This window comes from Lipophrys pholis, assembly GCF_963383615.2.
Source record: "Lipophrys pholis genome assembly, chromosome: 4".
In the NCBI taxonomy this organism is placed as follows: Eukaryota; Metazoa; Chordata; class Actinopteri; order Blenniiformes; family Blenniidae; genus Lipophrys; species Lipophrys pholis.
The window spans coordinates 12,860,802-12,878,913 of record NC_137637.1 but is presented as its reverse complement, the minus strand read 5'-3'; the positions used below and the strand labels follow the sequence as shown (position 1 = coordinate 12,878,913).

Below are 18,112 nucleotides of genomic sequence, written 5' to 3'. Positions count from 1 at the left end.
CCCTGCTTCTCTTTCTGTTGCAGGAGCGCTGCCATCAGCTCCTGGTTCTGCTCGGCGCGCTCCCGCTGCAGCCGGGTGAAATTCAGCAGCAGCCGAGCGCACGCTTCCCCCGCTGTGTCCTCCGCCAGGGCCAGGGCGTTCCTCCACGCTCTGTGGGGTTGACGGGGAGCCAGTGGAGCAGTGGAGCATGCCACCGTCAGGTTCACCCACAGAGGCAAGGAGTCAGAGCTTCCAGAGACCATTGTTTTAGTAAAGTAACTCAAAATGTTTGCAAAATCTCACACCAATGTCCGCACACAGGCTTTCCAGTCTCTGTGCTCCGGCCTGTCACCATGTCTCTGGGCGACTCCTCCTTTATGGGCAGAGAGGTGAGACAGTGTACCTGATTCTCATCAGGGGCTCAATCACCTCTCTGCCACAGTTGCATTTTGGGCCTGTATACATTTATTTAATGTTTAACTGCACTTGCAGTGAATTACTTCTGGAATCTTTGTAGTTACTGTAGAAACGGATTAAATTGCTTGTATGCTCTTTGAAGTTCATCAAATGACTATTACAGAATGATTATAGAATTGATTACATTTAAAAAAACAATGATGTCAGTTATTATGTTTGAGTTAAAATATGATGTTTTGTTTATGTTTCAGGGAGCATGTACAGAAAACATTAATCTCAAAGAAAAAACGCTTTGTACCTTATTCAGCCGTGGCTAGTTTATGCAGTCAGATCTGCAGTCCGGGGACAGAAGATGTGACTGCAGAACAGCGTGACAGTAAAACATATGTTTCATGTTAACATGAAACAGAGCTGATTCAGCTTTTTGTGCGTTGTAGTTTCACTTTTCCTTGAAACATCAATAAAGTGTTGACCTGACAGTTGAGTTATATACAGCAACCAAAATGAGGACAGCATGTTTTTACCCAGTGTAAAACTATTCCCCGGATCCCAAACCATTCCAGTTTGTTTAATAATATATTGTGATAGGTCGTACCAAAAGCTTTATATATGTCTATAAATATTCTAATTGTGTATAGTTTGTGTTCCATTGCATTTGTAGTATCCTCAATTGACTCCATTTGAGCCAATGATGTGCTGTTTGATCTGAATCCATACTGACTGTCAGAACAGTCATTTATGTTTTAGTATGAATTTCTCTTATCTGCTGCCGAATTTTATTTCGACCATTTTTGAAAAATGTGGCAATAAACCCACAGGCCTTGCTTTAGTAGACCACCTTGTTTGTTTTTCATTGTATTTATTTATTTATCATTGCTGTTTCATTTATTATTGGATCTTTTTCCGCGGTCTTTTGCAGCATCTTATAACTTGGTCTCTGTTATTTGGCCCTCTGGAGAGGATCTCCCACACACAGTGATGGCTTTAAACTCCTCAGTGATCTGCAGCATTGTCTTTCCTTTCGTCTCCGGCAGAATGAAGAAGGTGTAAAGTGAACCCAGCAGGCATACACAGGCAAACAGCACAAAGCTGTAGAAGCCAAGAGATGTCTGTGGGAGAAAATTAAGAGGATCAGGATTCATGTTTTATCCGTACAGTATCATCTCCGTGGATGCTCTAATGTTGAGGCTTATTTTCGGACTGGTTTCACTCACAATCATAAATGGAAAGATAAAGCCCAAGACTCCTGAAACCGCCCAATTAAGCATCGCCGTTATGACAAATACCGCCTGACGGTCAGACTGGACAAACAGTTCACCGCAAAGAGTGAATGTAGCTGCTCCTATGGCAACCAGAGAGAGGATACAGGGGATTGAACTATTTTCACTGACAAATATTTTCTCCTAAACCATTTTCTGTGTCATAAATAAAATCATAAACTGCAAAGCACATACCAGGTCCTCCAAAGAAGAATACATTGATGAGGATGATCATAGTCGTAGCAATGTATGGAACCCAGTCACTGGAACTCTGTATGAATGACAACTTAAGAACGAGCAATTATACGGGTAATAATTTGATTCATAGTAAATTCAGGATTACCTTCAAATTGAGCACAATTGTGACCAACACGAAGTTACTGCACATGGCACTATAGCCCCCCCAAAACAATGGGCGCCTCCCAAAACGGTCGATGATAAGACCCTGGACAGATAGACAGACAGACATATCGATGAGTTTATTGAGTATGAATGACCAAATATAAATATAAACTGTTTAATTTATATCCCACAGAGGAGAGCTGTTATCTTTATTAGGATAATGATTGAATAAAAAAAAAAAAGATGTTTGTTTGTTTGTTTGTTTGTTTATTTGTTTAGAGACGTTTAACACATTGAAGGCTTCTGAGAAGCCGCAGAGACATTGACTCACAGCTGACATGGAAGTGATTACTCCGCATATGGCTTGACCAAGGGAAATGTAGCGTATCTTGTCTTCTGGTAAATGTGACTCCATGAAGATGTCAAAGGAGAAGGTAGTGATCTGAGTTGGAGAAAAGAAACAATTTAAGACTGAAAGAACCTCAGTTATATTGTTAAAAAGAAAGTAAGCATACATATTGATTACCTGGTAGAAATTTGTTATTTTCATTTAACCAAACTTATCGTTAACCTTATCATCAATAATAATATGACAATAATATGAGCAACTACAGTACAGCACCATCCTGGGGCCTATGCTACGACTTTGGATTTTCTCTTGTCGAGGTAACTTCAGGGATTAACCCTGGGTTTTTCGTATTGAGATTCTCGTTCATTTCTCACCAGGATAAATCACCCTGGTAACTTACTCCGAATGTCTAACTTGCTACCATGCCGGTTATGTTCTAGATAAGATCACAGTGAGTGTAACAGCACCACCTCCTGACCAATCAGATCTCTTGGAAAATGACCTGCCCATTCTTGGATAATCCTCATTGGTGCACTGTGTCAGAGCTGAGCAAAGTGCAGCAGAGAGGAGAAAGAGTTTTTCGAGTAATTATTTTGACATAATAAAATAAAGCCTTGTCACTGTGACTTTGAAAGAGGTTTTTGTTTTTGTTCTTCACTTGTTCCCAAGTCTGTTTGGCTCCACAAGGGTTGCATCTGAAATAATGAGGTTAATAATAATAATAATGGTCACGCCTGACAGAAGTGCAGAAACAAGAAATCAGGGGGAGCTTATCTGCTCCTGCTCTCACGGTGAAGAAATAATATTCCAACACAAAACACAGTCACGCGAGAGAACCTCAGCCTCAAAATAAGTCTTTTATATCTTCATATTTTTAGAGAATAATTGCTACTTCAATCCATAGACTGCTCTGCATAGCTTTTCCGTGTCTGTGATTGGCCAGATGCTGCAAACTCTGCCGCTTTCACTTGAACGGGCACTGATCCTGAAGAAAAAACCCTGGGTTAATATATCGAGTTGTTAACCTGCTTTGTGTTAACGCTTATCAGGATCGTGCATGTCTGGATAAGTTAACCCAGATAACAGATAGGTATCCTGGGTATGTTTATCACGGGTTGTAGTAAAGGCCCCTGATGTCAAAAGCCATGCTCAGGGAGTCTGTGAACCTTCTTTTCTAACCTCAAAGCCACAACTGCCCCAGATACATCTAATCTGTTACTTCACCCTGATCGTATGTTACTTCTCTGACAGTCATGTATGCCTATGGAAAGTCACGTATATCGAATCCGTTTCCGATACCACTTCATTCAAGTCCGGTGTGCAGGAGCTCAGTTAACAATGGGTGAGGTCAGGTTACACCCAGGAAAAGTCACCAGTTCATCACACGGCAGACTTGGAGAGAAAGACAATCTCAAACTGACAAACTACAAGCAATTTAAGATCTCCCTGTTGCCTCAATTTCATGTTTTTGGTCTGTGGGAGGATAATGGAGTACCCATGCTTACATTCGAAAAACATGAGATCTCCACACAGAAAGGCCCCCAAGTCGGCACTCATTCCCATGACACTGTTGGTATGAGGTGGGAGTGATGACCACTATACAACTATATATATATATATATATATGTATAAAACATATAATCATCTTTTTTTCATTTTCTTTTCTTTTTTAAAATCACATCAGATCAGAAGATTGAGGAGCAGTCTCACCACGTAAATTCCTGACAGGTGGTTAATAGTTCACTAAAAATAGACCGACATTAGTCATTACTGTATTGGATGGCATTGTATCAGTGTAACATGATATGTATTATTGCATTGCACTTCATCACATTGTAGGTTACCGAATCACATGATATCAATAATCTTTTTTCATGAACATGATAGATGTTCATATCAAGAAGTAATCTCACCACAGTCATGCCTGACAGCAGGTTGCACATGTTGATGAAGACTACAGTGAGCAGCTGCCACCGGACAGTCCTGTCCTTCAGCAGCTGCAATGGGCTTTTTTGGGGTGCTGCTTCAATGGCTGCCTGCTCCATCACCATCTCGTCTATTTCCTGTTTGTAGTCACCTGGACCCCACAGACTTTGCAGAGCTGAAAAGAGTACAGTAAACAGTAAAGAACAAAAGAAAACTTAGTCTACCTTCTGGAAAACTAATTGCCTCCTAAGCTACATGTGCTTTACGCCTGACATCTCTGAAAGAACACATCCGTCTATTTTGAAGCTTCGCCATTGAAACAAAAAACACGGTTTCCAATGGAAACACACCAACCTTTTCTGCATCCTTCATTATCTCCTTTCTCTATGAGCAAATGTCTGGGAGATTCAGGAAAAAATGGAAACACTAAAATATGAACCAATGAGAAACATGCTGGGAAGGAGAGGGCAACAACCCACAGGTCCTCGTTTCCAAAGATTTCACTGAAAAAACAAAATGAAATGTTATGTTAAAGATTATCTACCTGTTCCTTTATGCCTTTTCCCTGGGTGCTCTGGCTTCCTTCAACGATCCAACGATTGTTAACCAGTGAGTTTATACTAGTTATGCATGCGTGCGTTTGTGCGATCTTGCGCGTGTGCGTGGCTAATAGTATTTCAATAATTAACCTATATAATCTGTGTCAGCATGGACTGGTGACTTGTGCTGTTTCTCAACATCAGCTCTGACAAACTGCACTACCGCAATCCTCCTTTGAATAAAGAAGACTCTCGATGGCTGGTTTGAATAATCTTGAATTGAGTCTTTGATTTGATTTTTCTTAACCTTTATATGCCATACAAACTATGAGATGGCTGTTATATAATCGACAGAATGACAGAAAAGTTCAGACTCTCACACTGGGAATTGACCATACTTTTCAACCTGATGTGTACATACCTCAGTCCGAAAAGGCCTCCGATCACTCTGCCAAGTGAGAAGAAGCTTGAGTACGTTAGAGTGACTCTGCCTCTTATGTTCTTGGGTGAAATTTCTGTGAGATACATCAAATGGAAACAGGCCCCTAAACCTGCAGATTAGATGAGATGATTATTGAGGGTGCTCAAAAAATGTTTTTATTAATTGAAGAATTTTGACGAGTATTGAAGTGTACCTCCTGCGAAGCCAAACAGCACCCTTGCCACGATGATCATTTCAAAAGATTTGGCTGTTTTACACATCAGCATGATGACAGCGGCAACAACCGAAAAACAGCTGCCGCAGATTACTCCCTTTTGTCTGACGAAGAAAAACAAACATACTTGACATATTTGTAGGCAGCAAGACTTTATCGTTCAATGTGATCCTCACCTTCCCAGGATTCCTGCTATGAATTTAAAACTCCAAGCACCGGAGAGTCCGGCGAAATTATGCAAAGAAGCAATAACAGACCAGATCATTGTGACCGTCTCTGGAGGAGGGGTCTCTTCATATCTCTCATACCAGCTGCTGTTGATGAAACTCTGTATGAACTACATTGAAGGTTTTATACATTTAGTATCTTAAATGGACAAAGCACTAAAATATAATGAGCTTTAAATTGAAAACATTTCTCACTGGTGTGGGAGAACTCAGCGATGCTGCATGGTAGCCATTTTGAAAGTTTGCTCCAATTCCCAAGACAATGACAAAGAGCAGTGCATTGCCACGAGTCTGGAGAACAGAGTGATGAAGACGTTAGAAAAAGTGTAACAGGGATGGCCATAGGACCCTAGGGGAGTCTCCACAGGTAAAGAGGAAGCAGAAACTCAGACAAGGAAGTGAAGCCTGACACGTGAAGCACGCCAAACAGTTGGCGTGCACGCAGTCAGAGGCAGCGGGTTCAGGGTTGAAAAGAGAAGCTGTCCAGCCACCTGAGCTCAGAGCACTGCGGTGCAGTTCCATTGATAATAAAGACTGTTAATTTAACTGTGACGTTTAAATGTATTTCGTTTCTTTTTAGTGGAAGTCATCACGACACGAAGCACACTGCTGGTGTGAACATAGATTAAACAACTTGAAGGTACAGCATACAGGTCAATTATTTAACAAAGATGGATTTCTAATATGCCGAACAATGCTTAACACCCGTTTGTTTTATAGGACTGTTTACAAGTGCAATGGCTGTCACTGTTTTTTTAAACAAACGATACTAGAAAAAAGAAAATGATCAAATTATGTCATTGAGAAATGTTTTTAATTCTTTTAAATATTGCAAAACAAAGTAAATTTTAAACAAAACCTACCATCTGGTGAAGAAAAGTCTCCATCTTCTATTAACCAGCATGTGCAGACCACCGAGGAAAAGTGTTGTGAGTTATGTTGGTGGTGGAGTTTCAAAGACTAGAATTGAAACAAGTGTCGTTCATGCAAGAAAAGTAGTGGTTGTCGAAAGATCAAAATGCTCCAGGATTGTACCGGTGGCGAGAGGGAGTGAACAAACTTAGAACAACCACTGCTGGTTACTGAACTGTGCATGTTGTAATCTTACAGGCCAACCATTCAGTAACAAACATATTGGTGAAACTCCATTATTATCTCTTCTACACTTTTAAACAGCTAAACTTCTCATTTGTAAAATAAGCATTCTCTCCAGTTTGTCAAAGGTATTGCTGATTACTGACATCAAACACTGTTCTGAGCTCAATTGAGAATTGGGAATGTTGGAGAATGCAGTTTATACATGTTGACTGAAGGAAATAAGACATTGCAGAGACAGTATGGAATTAACAACCAACACTGAATCTGTAGTTTTCTCATGATTTTCTCATTAATTCACCTAGGTGTCTGAGGGAATTTTCCTTGGCACATGGGCCCATGTATTGAGAACAATTTTTACGTATCATTCAGAGTCATTGTATCTGCTTGTCCTCTGCCGAGCCAGAAAGGACCAAAATCTTCTTAGACAAACAGAGCTCTGTGAACCTGTCGATTACAGACTGATATCAGTCTGTTTTCATACTACAAACGTCAGGAGAAGGAAAGGCAACCTAGTACAGTTGCTTTCAGACCCGATTAGAGGACCTTCCTGTGTAAAACTGTAGAAATGATAAAGATCCAACCATCCATATTATCTTTTGCCAAATAAAATACAAATAATATACATATTTCTTTTTTGGTCACCCCAACTTGGGATGTGTTCAGCCTGGATGTTGTTCAGTGGATGAGAAAGGATGAGGGAGCAACTCGGCATTCCAATATATATATTTTATTCTATGTTTCTCCCTCTATATATCGGGCTAAACAGTGTCTGAGTGCCTGAATCCTTTCACCAGTCAGTCTCACTCTGGCCTGAGCTGACTCTATAAATAGAATTATGAAAGTGATTGGTTGACAGGGAAGAAGAACACTCTTTTCTAGGTTTAATTTGAAACTTACATTCAGCAGCTCATGTGATAGAATTACCCCCCTGAATAGCAGAGGTGTTACAGCAAACTGGAGTCTCTATCCTCTGCTTATTGTCCTCATAACTCACTCTGAGTCTGTGTACTCTGCCCAGCTCGGTGTTCTCAATGACAGTGGGGTGCTCAGTGCAGACCTGTCTATCCTGAAGAGAGGAGACACTCCCTCCAGGTAATGAGTGACTTCATTTTGCAATTTTTTTTTAATTCTTATTTTCAACTACGCCCTCGGCATCATACCTGGATGCAACAGTTGGGACAACTTTTATGCCTTGTAACAGTGAGAAAGACTTGTGAGACATGTTTATGGACTGTCGGAGGTTTCCCACTGCTGAACGCTGTCTCTGCTTCTCTTCACAATCCTGACGTGCAAGTGTCGAACAGAACTGAGCTCTGTGAACCTGCTTGTGAACACAGCCACTGAAACGAGCGGAGCCTGAGAGCGGGGCAGAACCGCATCACTCCACGCTTCTGTGGGGGGGGTTATCAGGCCAGCCGCTTCTTCCTCCTGACCACCTGAGTGGAGGGAGGTGCTTGCTGATCAGAACAAGCTCCCCCCTGTAAGGCAGCCTTCCTCTGCCACGGGCCCATCGGAAGCTGGCTCTCGTTGGGGTCTGGGCAGCTGTCTACGGCTTGAGCAGCCTGGGGATTTTGAAAGAAGGATTGGCCGAGCCGTTGCCTTGAGAGCTTTGTCCTCCCACTTTTTATCTTCAGTACTATAGCCAGGCTGACAAAAAGTCACAGCTCTGTCGAACCTCATATCCCTTTAACTTTGAGCAGTATTGACTTAGTAAACTTCTTTAACGACAAAATTCTAACTATTAGGGATACAATTTAAGACTCACTGCCCAAAAGCTGTTGCAGATTGATCAATCACATCTTCAGATTTGCCAGCCGACAGATTTAGCCAGATTTACTGTTATCCAGCTTCCACCATATAGAGCTCTTTGACTTATCCTCAATCGTGGCTTCATCTAAACCAATAACTTGCCCATTAGATCCATTCTCTACTAAACTATCTTAAGACATTTTCCCCTTAATTAGTACATCAATAATAGATCATATCAACCTACCTCTAATAACAGGATATGTACCACAAGCCTTTAAAGATTGCTGTTGTTAAACCTCTTCTTAAAAACCCTAACCTTGACACAGGTGTCTTAGCAAGTTACAATCTAGAATAGAATATTAAATCCTCCTTCTAACGTATAAAGCTCTTAACAACCAGGCCCCATCATATCTTAAAGAACTGTTAGTCCCATATCTCCCCAGAAGAACACTCAATTCTCAGAGTGCTGGCTTACTGGAGGTTCCTAGGTTTTCTAAAAGTAGAATGGGAGGCAGAGCTTTCAGCTTTCAGGCTCCTCTTATGTGGAACCAGATCCCAGTTTCAGTTAGGAAGGAGGCTGTGTCAGGAGGCTGATACAGTCTCTACTTTTCTTACCTTTCTTACTTTTCTATGTACTAAAGCTTACAGTTAGGGCTGTTTCAAGACACTGCTATGCCCCACCACGTCTCTCTCTACTTCCCCCTACCCAAACCAGGGTCTGTATCCCTCCCTCAATCTGTCTGTCTGTACTATCCTTTCCTCTCCTCTGTCCCCTCACCCCAACCGGCCAGCAAAAAGCCTCCACCTCTCAGTTTGGTTTCAGCAAAGTTTTCCTCCTGTTAGAGGGAGTTTTTCCTTTCCACAGTCGTTCACGCTTGCTCATGCGGATCTGATTTGATTGTTGGGTTTCTCTCTGTTTAAAGCATCTAGAAATGACTGTGTTGTATTTGGTGCAATATAAATAAAGTTGAATTGAGGTTGAATAGTTGCAACAGGAGACAGCAAATTCCTCCAGTAACTCTGGAAAGATCGACAGGAGCCACTTTCCCATTTTACTCACTGTGGTGGTGTGTGTGGCCGAGCGGTGATGCAGCAAAGAGAGTGGGAGGCAGCTCAAGGGAGGTGCTAAGAGGGGAGCTGACACACCTGATGCCCCTGAACATTTAATTGTGTCTCTCCTCCCTGACAGTAGCAGCTGGGAAGGTGTTAAAAGGGGGAGAAGCTCCAGGAGAAGGCGGCCGGAGCCTGAAAAGGCAACACAAACTTGTGGTGGTGCAAATAAAGAACTTAACAATTGATGCTGGCTCCGCATCTATTTGCAAGTAGAACCGGGGAACGAGAAACTCTCCCTTTTGGCAGCCTTTTTCCATCAAAGCGAGAGCGGGTCATTTCAGGCTGTGCTTCGGGCCACTGGATGTGAAGCTTAGCAGCAGCGCATTTACACACGTCCTGCAAGTCCAAATAAAGCATCCGGTTAGAGGATTCCCCATCTCCAGCCTGAGCCACCATAACAGAGTTGTTGCAAACCGGCCCGACAAAGCCACTGAAGAGCCGTCATCCTCCTCATCCCCGTCTGACATGAGGAGGTCTGACTCGCCATCCCAGTGGACATCTACCCACTGTAAGCCAGTGGAGCTGCTGCAAAGTTGGGCTCATTGACTTCCTGGGGTAGCGGATCAATGAGGTTGAGCTGTTCTACCCAGCTTGGGGCAGCCTCTTAGTTTTGAAGAGCATCTTTGTGATGTCAGACGGCTCTCGCACTGCTGCGGTAGAAGCCATTAACGGGTCAGGCACCCGGCAACCGAGTCTTTCGCTCACGTCTGTGGACAGTTTGGCTAGGTCCCGGTTAGCCAGTTAGCTCATAGGGCTGGCAGAATGCAATAGGAGCTTCTGATGAGGTCAAGCTGTAGGTGTTGTCAAATTCAGACTCAATACTGTCCTAATGAGAAACGGGGAGTAGTAGGTACCACACTACAGGTCCAGGAATATTGTAAAATATCTTCAACAGTAATGATGGATGTCTTTCAGTCTGTTGTGTGGCAAAATGCACATAGATGTGCACTTCGGCCCTACGCACGCCAGTGTGGGTGACCCAACGCCACAACCCACCTCTAACATAAAATCCCAGGGTACCTAAACACTCCCACTTCATATTTCCCTGATGAAAAACATGCAGCAGATCAGTATTGAGTCCATTTCTCACCAAGGGAATCGCGCATGTGTGTGTGTGTGTGTGTGTGTGTGTGTGTGTGTGTGTGTGTGTGTGTGTGTGTGCGTGTGTGTTTCTTCTCACAAACACAAGTTTGTCATATGTCAAGAGGATTAGGGCCACCCTAAAAGAAATGTGGTTGATACATCCAAACAGTCAAAAAGTCTACAAAGTTGCTTTGTAACTATTTTCGGTGATATTCTTAATTCCTGTTTCTGCACTGCAAACCTTATACTGAGATATATTTGAGTGAATAAAATAGAATGGACTTACGTAGCAGAATGGCTGCTCCTTTAGATTTGCTCTGAAACGATGAGTGGTCGATCTGGACCACCCATCCTCTCTTCAGTTTTCAATTTATCTGAGGTTTTCAGATGGGTTTCTTATGGTGGCCTGGAAATGCAAAACACTGCAAACTTCAGAAAATACTACTAAATCCAAAAAAAACACTACAAATTAGAGAAAACACTCCCAAATAGAGAAAATAGAAACGATGGAAGACAGGTATCTAACGTTTCCGTTGTGTTTTCTCTATTTGGTAGTGTTTTCTCTAATTTGTAGTGTATTTTGGGATTTGGTAGGGTTTTGCACTTTCAGGACACCAAAGTTTTCTGTAAAAAAAAATTACCTGAGAATCCAGTTGGTGAAGACAATGGTGTACTTTGCTGCATGTTATGGGGTTATTGAGACCCTTCCAATTAAAACTAACACATTTAATTCTACAGTACCCCCATTAGGCATTATTGTTTAATTGATTTGGGTCATATATGGCCAAGTGCTCACTGCAGCCAGTGCGAGGCCTATCGTTTAAGCATATTAGGCCTTGTTCACACTTGAGGGAAATGCTACCCAATTCAGATTTTTTGCTCACAAGTGGCCCACATCCAACCTGTTTTATGTCAGTGTGAAAGCTGAAATTCCATTTTTTTTTCCACACCAGATCCAGGCCTCGATCATATGTGGTACCAATTCGGATATTTTTCAACATGCGACTGCTTCGTCATTGAGGTGTGACTGATATCACGGATAAGGGTCGGAGGAAGCGCCTCGGCCAAAATGGTAAAAGCTGTGCTCTCTTTTTTCCTCATTCTCCTTCTTTCCCTCATCATGTTGTCCAGATTTTGTTGGCTCGTATTTCACAACCACTTAAAAATGGATATATATGCGCTGACCGGTGTCCCCGATTGGGGAGCCAAATTCTCTTACCTTGTAACTTTGTTTATTTTGTGCATTTGTGTGTTCATGGCGTGTGTTTTATTACACATATAATAGTTTTACAGATTATTATTTATACACAGGCTGAGATTTGGGCTGGTTTTTATTGAGGCGTGTGGGTTTTACGTTGTTTGGGCTGGAAAAGGTGGACCGGCCTGCCATCCACATTTACTTCTATGAACAGCGTGCTCAGCGTGACTTCACGCTGTTTTCTGCACATGTGCTCTGGGGCCTGAAAACGTGGATCCGATCACGGATCACACACACGCACACGCACACACACACACACACACACACACACACACACACACACACACACACACACACACACACACACACACACACACACACACACACACACACTAAATATTTTGAGTTTTTTCATCTCAACTTGGTCAGGAGCTCACTGTTCTCCATTTATACATAAACTGGACATATTGTTGCCAAAGATCTGAGATTACATGAAACATTATGATCGTTAATGTGTTAATGCATGAAGCAGCCCTGATTTCATTCTAAGATGAATTTGAGTTTGGAGTCGTTTCAGCTCACAAAAATCAGTTTTACCACTGTGTGGCTACATACCCAACTAATTATTTACTTCATTCAAATCTACATAATAACATAGCAGCTATAATATAATTATGAATTCATCTTTTTGAATTCAAAAAAAGAATTAGCGACATCCTGATGCATTAGGTGATAAAAGCTGTAGAAACTGAGTATTAATGAAAAAGTAACAGGCTTTGATTCCATTTTCTCTTTACTGTTCCAGGTTGTAAAGATTATATGTAGCAGGTTTCAAAAAGTCATCTCTTGATACATTTCCTCTAACAAATCTTCGCTGGGAGGAAAAACCTGCCACATGTTAGTTTCACTCAGTCACTTGGTCCCATTTTTTTCTCATTGATATTGTTTTCTTCTTCAGATTGCTCTATAACTTGGTCTCTGTTATTGTTTCCTTTGGGGAGGATTTTCCACACACAGTGATGGCTTTAAACTCCTCTGTGATCTCCAGCATCGTCTTTCCTTTCGTCTCCGGCAGAATGAAGAAGGTGTAAAGAGAAGCCAGCAGGCATACACAGGCAAACAGCACAAAGGTGTAGGAGCCAAGGGATTTCTGTGAGAGAAAATGCATCTCAAGAAAATTATCAGGTGTATTTTATTAATGCGGTTTATTATGAAATTTGGATTCCTGAAAGTCCTATTATGTGTTTTTACTCACAATAAGAAATGGAAAGACAAATCCTACGACTGCAATCACCAACCACCTCAGCATCCCGACAATGACAGAAGCTGCCAGCCGGTCAGACTGGATGAAGATTTCACTGCAAAGTGTACCTGCTCCTGCACCTAGCTCAATAAGACAGAGGACGCAGGAAATGATATGTAGAAATTCTATAAGCTATAACTATAAGCATAGTTTCTGTACTCCAGCCATATCAGGTCTCTTTTAGATGACAGAATTTCAAGTGAAAATGCATGGTTTTGGAAAAAGTTTTGTTTTTACACAGCAACATTTTGAAAACATGAGTCTTTTTACACAGAAACTGCAGAAATGCTGAAAACAGTGTTCTTAGCATGCCAGGCCATGAGCTAGGAATGAGCAAGTCGGAGCACTTTGGAAAAATTCCAACTCGTGAGCTTTTTTCAAAAAGCTGCATTTTTTTTCAAAAGTTCCACCTTGGGAGCCATTTGAAAAAAGTCATGTTTTCAGTGAACTGACGCATGAAAGTCAACTGAAGTTTTCCGTTTTCACTTGAAAATGTAGCGTGAATGGGGCCTCAGCGTGTCGCGTACAGAATCACACATGTAACATTTAAACTGCAAAGCACATACCAGGTCCTCCAGAGAAGAACATGATGATGAGGATGATCATAGTAGCAGCAATATATGAAACCCAGTCACTGGAACCCTGTATGAATGACCACATATTTAAATATACTGTATACATAGTCATGATCAATCTATCAATCTATCATTCCATCATTCCATCAATCCATCCAAATTAGACGGTGGCAGGTAGTGATGGCCATTATACACATATTTTAGATGGCTTTGAGCAACACGTCTGCTATTTTTTCGGCTGTCTTTTCCAAAAATTGACCGTCCAAATGACGGCTGGACGGCTCGCTGCCTGAAACTATGGTGTGTGAGCTGCTCTGTCTCTACTGACACATGCCCATTTTGGGAAGAGGAGAAATTACTTCCTCTCGTGGTGCCATGCGCCAGAGTAGAGCTGTCTAAATATTGGGAGGGTCAAAGGGAGGGCATACCTTGATTGGGATTGGCTAAACCCCCTATGACACTATATAGTTTGATTTCTGATTCGCTCGTTGGAGCACACTTCTTTTTTTTTAAATTGAAACAAGCCAGGGAGAGAGAGGACAGACTTTCTTCACTTCTGGGGCGTCATTCCAGGGATGGGGACGATTATTACTTTTGGAAAACCATTAGAAAGTGAATTTATGACCCCTTTAATTTGAACCCAGTTGCATGTTTGGGTCCTCAGTCCATGCAGCTTGACATGTAGAGCAATTCTTTAAAAAAAAAAAAAAAAGATGTTTTGCATCACAGATCAGCTTCCTAACAGTCTGAATTACTTCTGCTGGGGTCCTGTCAAGCAAGTTCTTATTCGTCACTAGTGATTAAGATACTCACATTTCCAGTTTGTAGTTTCAGTTCTATGTGTCAATATCATTGCATCCCTACTTTTAACACTTGATGTACATGAAAAAATTGCACGGATCAAAATCCTCCCTCTACCACTGGGAACAGTATTACCTTCAGGTTGAGTAGGATTGTGACCACCACCCAGGTAGTGCACATGGCGCCATAGCCACCCCAGAACAATGGCCGCCTCCCAACACGCTCAATCAGAAAACTCTGAATTAGGGAAAATCAGAAGACAATGATTGAGTTCTAAATACATGCAGACTGTTGTGAGGTAAATGTTCTTGTAATAGAAAAGTCAAAAATGCTGAACAGCAGCTCAGGTTTTGCTCACGGAAGACATTGAAGTGATGAGCTGGCAGAGTCCCAGGCCGAGAGTAACATAGCGGATCATGTTTTCTGGTATACCCGACTGCATAAATATGTCAAAAGAGAAAGTGGTGGTCTGAAATGGTTAAAGAAAGAATGTTGAGGTTAGCAATCATCAAAAATACCAACTTCATTGATAAATGACTTGCTGCACTAAAGGTTAGTCGACTTTGCAACAAGACAGACGATAAAGATGAAGAAAGATGTCACATTGTTTTATCTTCTAAAGTATTGTGGAATCATTTATTACATCACATTGTTCAAAGTTACATTGTGTCATATAATGTATCATGTTTCATTTCTGTGAGATATCAAGTGTTTTTTTTTTGCTGGTTTATGTTATTGGATCTATACGCTATATACAGTATGTATTTTTCATAACATCCTGTATATGTTCATTACTTTCACTTTGAATAATACTTCACTAAAAATAGACCCACATTAGTCATTATTGTATTAGATGGTATCGTATCAGTGTAATGTATTGCTTCCGTGCAGAAAATGTATCATTGCATTGCATTTCATCACATTGTAGGTTATTGAATCACATGATATGAACGATCGTTTTGTATGAAAAATGATAGATATTCATATCAAGGAGTAATCTCACCGCAGACATGCCTGACAGCTGGTTGAACCAGTAGATGAGGACTATGGTGACGAGCTGCCACCGGACCGTCTTGTCCTTTAACAACTGCAGTGGGCCTTTTGAGTGGGCTGCTTCAATGCTCGCCTGTTCAGTGAACATCTCATCCATTTCCTGTTTGTAGTTGCCTGGACCCCACAGGGTCTGCAGAGCTGGAAAGAGTGTACAGACACAGATATTAAATGAAAAATGCTTTCATATTAAGGAATGCAGTTGTCTTGTATGTGATATATGCTTTTTGTGTGATGTTCCATACATTTAGTGGCATTCTAAAAGAATGCGAATGAAACACAACAGTAGTACAATTAGAGATGTACCAGTATCAGCTATCGGATCAGATACTGCATGGAGTACTCATACTCAGAAAAACTACTCAGTATTCCCTGTCCTATGCGTACTGTGGGCTGTAAGGCTGTAAGGTGTGCAAAGCTTTTATGCAGAGACTATGCGCAGGTGGTTCGGGCAATGCGTCGTCTTCGCATTTCATTGGCGTATGGAGCATTTAATAAGTATTAGTACTCTACAACTGCAAGTAGCTAAAGGTTAGTGCTCAAACTTGTACTCATTTTATTTTTAAAAAATGGTATCGGTACATTCCTGAGTTAAATCAACAGTTTGTAACCTTGTAAGTGTTTATTTGATCAGGTTTAAACAAAACTGCTTGATCCAGGAGGAACATACCAACCTTTTCTGCATGCTTCTTTATCTTGTTTCTCTATGAACAAATATCTGGGAGATTCAGGAAGAAACGGAAACACCAAAACCTGAAGCACTGAGAAGCATGCAGGGAGAGCAATGGCTACGTTCCACAGCTCCTCACGACCGAGGATCTCACTGAAAAGCCAAAGTTTTGGTAAAGGTTGGGTCGTGATAAGCATGTTCTCCAATGTTTCATTAGTATTTGTATCTATTGCATTGATAACAGAATGTTTTGGGAAAAGGACTGTGAGTGATAAGTTTCGGTGTACCCAGAATCCCACGCGTGCATAATGACATTGTATACATACGTCAGTCCAAAAAGCTGCCCAGACAACCTCCCGAGTGACATAAAGTTTGCTGATGTCAGAGTCACTCTTCCTCTTATGTTTTTGGGTGAAATCTCAGAAAGATATATAATATGGAAACTCCATCCAAAACCTGGTCAGACACAGTATGCATTATGAGTAACAGCACAAATACTATCCCATTATTTTTTTAAGTTTTGTGCCAAATATGGTGGTTTACCTGCCGAATAGCCAGCCAGGATCCGTGCAACAATGATCATCTCAAAGGATTTTGCAGGCTTACTTGCCAGCATGATCACAGCTGCAATGACTGCAATACAGCCGCTGCAGATGACTCCTTTTTTTCTGATCAAGAAAATACAGCATTTGTTGTTTCTGTACAGCATTACTTCTAATCAATGTCAAAGTCAATGTCATCCTCACCTTCCCGTGATTCCTGCTACAAATTTGACACACAAAGCACCACAGAATCCACCGATAGCAAATGAGGACACGATAAGTGACCAGATGACTGTGACTGTCTGTGGAGGTGGAATCTCTTTCCATCGCTCGTACCAGCTGCTGTTGATGAAGCTCTGTATGAACTGCAGGGAAGGTGTTAAAGTATTAACATCCCAAATGGAAAAAAGAACATCAACCATAAAATAAGCTCTGAATGGACAGTGTGATGCGGCTCACTGGTGTGGGCGAACTCAGTGCAGTGAAATGGTAGCCAGACTGAAAGTTTCCTCCAAATCCCAAAATGATGACGAGGAGCAAAGCTTTGCCACGAGTCTGTAATAAAGAAGAAACTGAAGGTCATGCCAGTCCTCAAAGGTGGACTTCTGACATCACAACTAGTCCGAAACACGATGAGTCCAACAAGAACAGGCCTGAAATTATAAATGCATCCTTCCATCTTCTATACCACTGTGGCCAGTTGAGGGGGTGATCCCAGCTGACTGTGGGTGAAGACAGGTTGAACCCTGGACAGGTCACCCATTGTTCACACTCAAAGGGCAAACAAAAAGAAAAGATAACCACCCTCACACTCACACAGGCAGTCTGGTGTAATCAATTAGAGCTGTGGGGGGGGGGGGGGGGGGGGGGGGGGGGGGGGGGGGAGGAATCACAGAACGCATAGAAAACCCAGACGTGCACATTGAAAACATGCAAACTCCAAATAGAAATGACTCAAACCCACAATATTCTTGCTATTATTTAAAAGTGCCACTATTTGGCTCAATATAAGTACATTCAGAGTGTATTTGGAGATTAGGCCATGTTTCGGCATCATTTTACGTGAGAGGGGCAGGCTTTCATTGGGTTGTAGTGTGTGACTCCCAACGAAACCTTTAAAAAATAGCCTCCAGAGTGCAGAATTATCAAAAATCCAGCAGCACTGCACATGCTCACTAAGGTCTCTGTCTATAGTATTTGTGAAGCACACTCTATTTAATTTAATAACATGAGGAC

At 41.7% G+C, this 18,112-nt stretch overlaps 1 protein-coding gene across 1 annotated transcript; it reads right to left on the bottom strand.

Moving 5' to 3' along the window:
• Positions 1 to 12,899: 12,899 nt before the first annotated feature.
• Positions 12,900 to 17,639, bottom strand: LOC308108990 (solute carrier family 2, facilitated glucose transporter member 9-like; the record flags this gene model as incomplete). Its single annotated transcript, XM_080462321.1, has 10 exons — positions 12,900 to 13,085; positions 13,191 to 13,322; positions 14,750 to 14,851; positions 15,618 to 15,805; positions 16,339 to 16,487; positions 16,661 to 16,790; positions 16,878 to 17,002; positions 17,081 to 17,241; positions 17,336 to 17,448; positions 17,600 to 17,639. The coding sequence occupies 10 exons, from the start codon at positions 17,637 to 17,639 to the stop codon at positions 12,900 to 12,902; spliced, it is 1,326 nt and encodes a 441-aa protein (XP_080318447.1).
• Between the last annotated feature and the right edge of the window lie 473 nt (positions 17,640 to 18,112).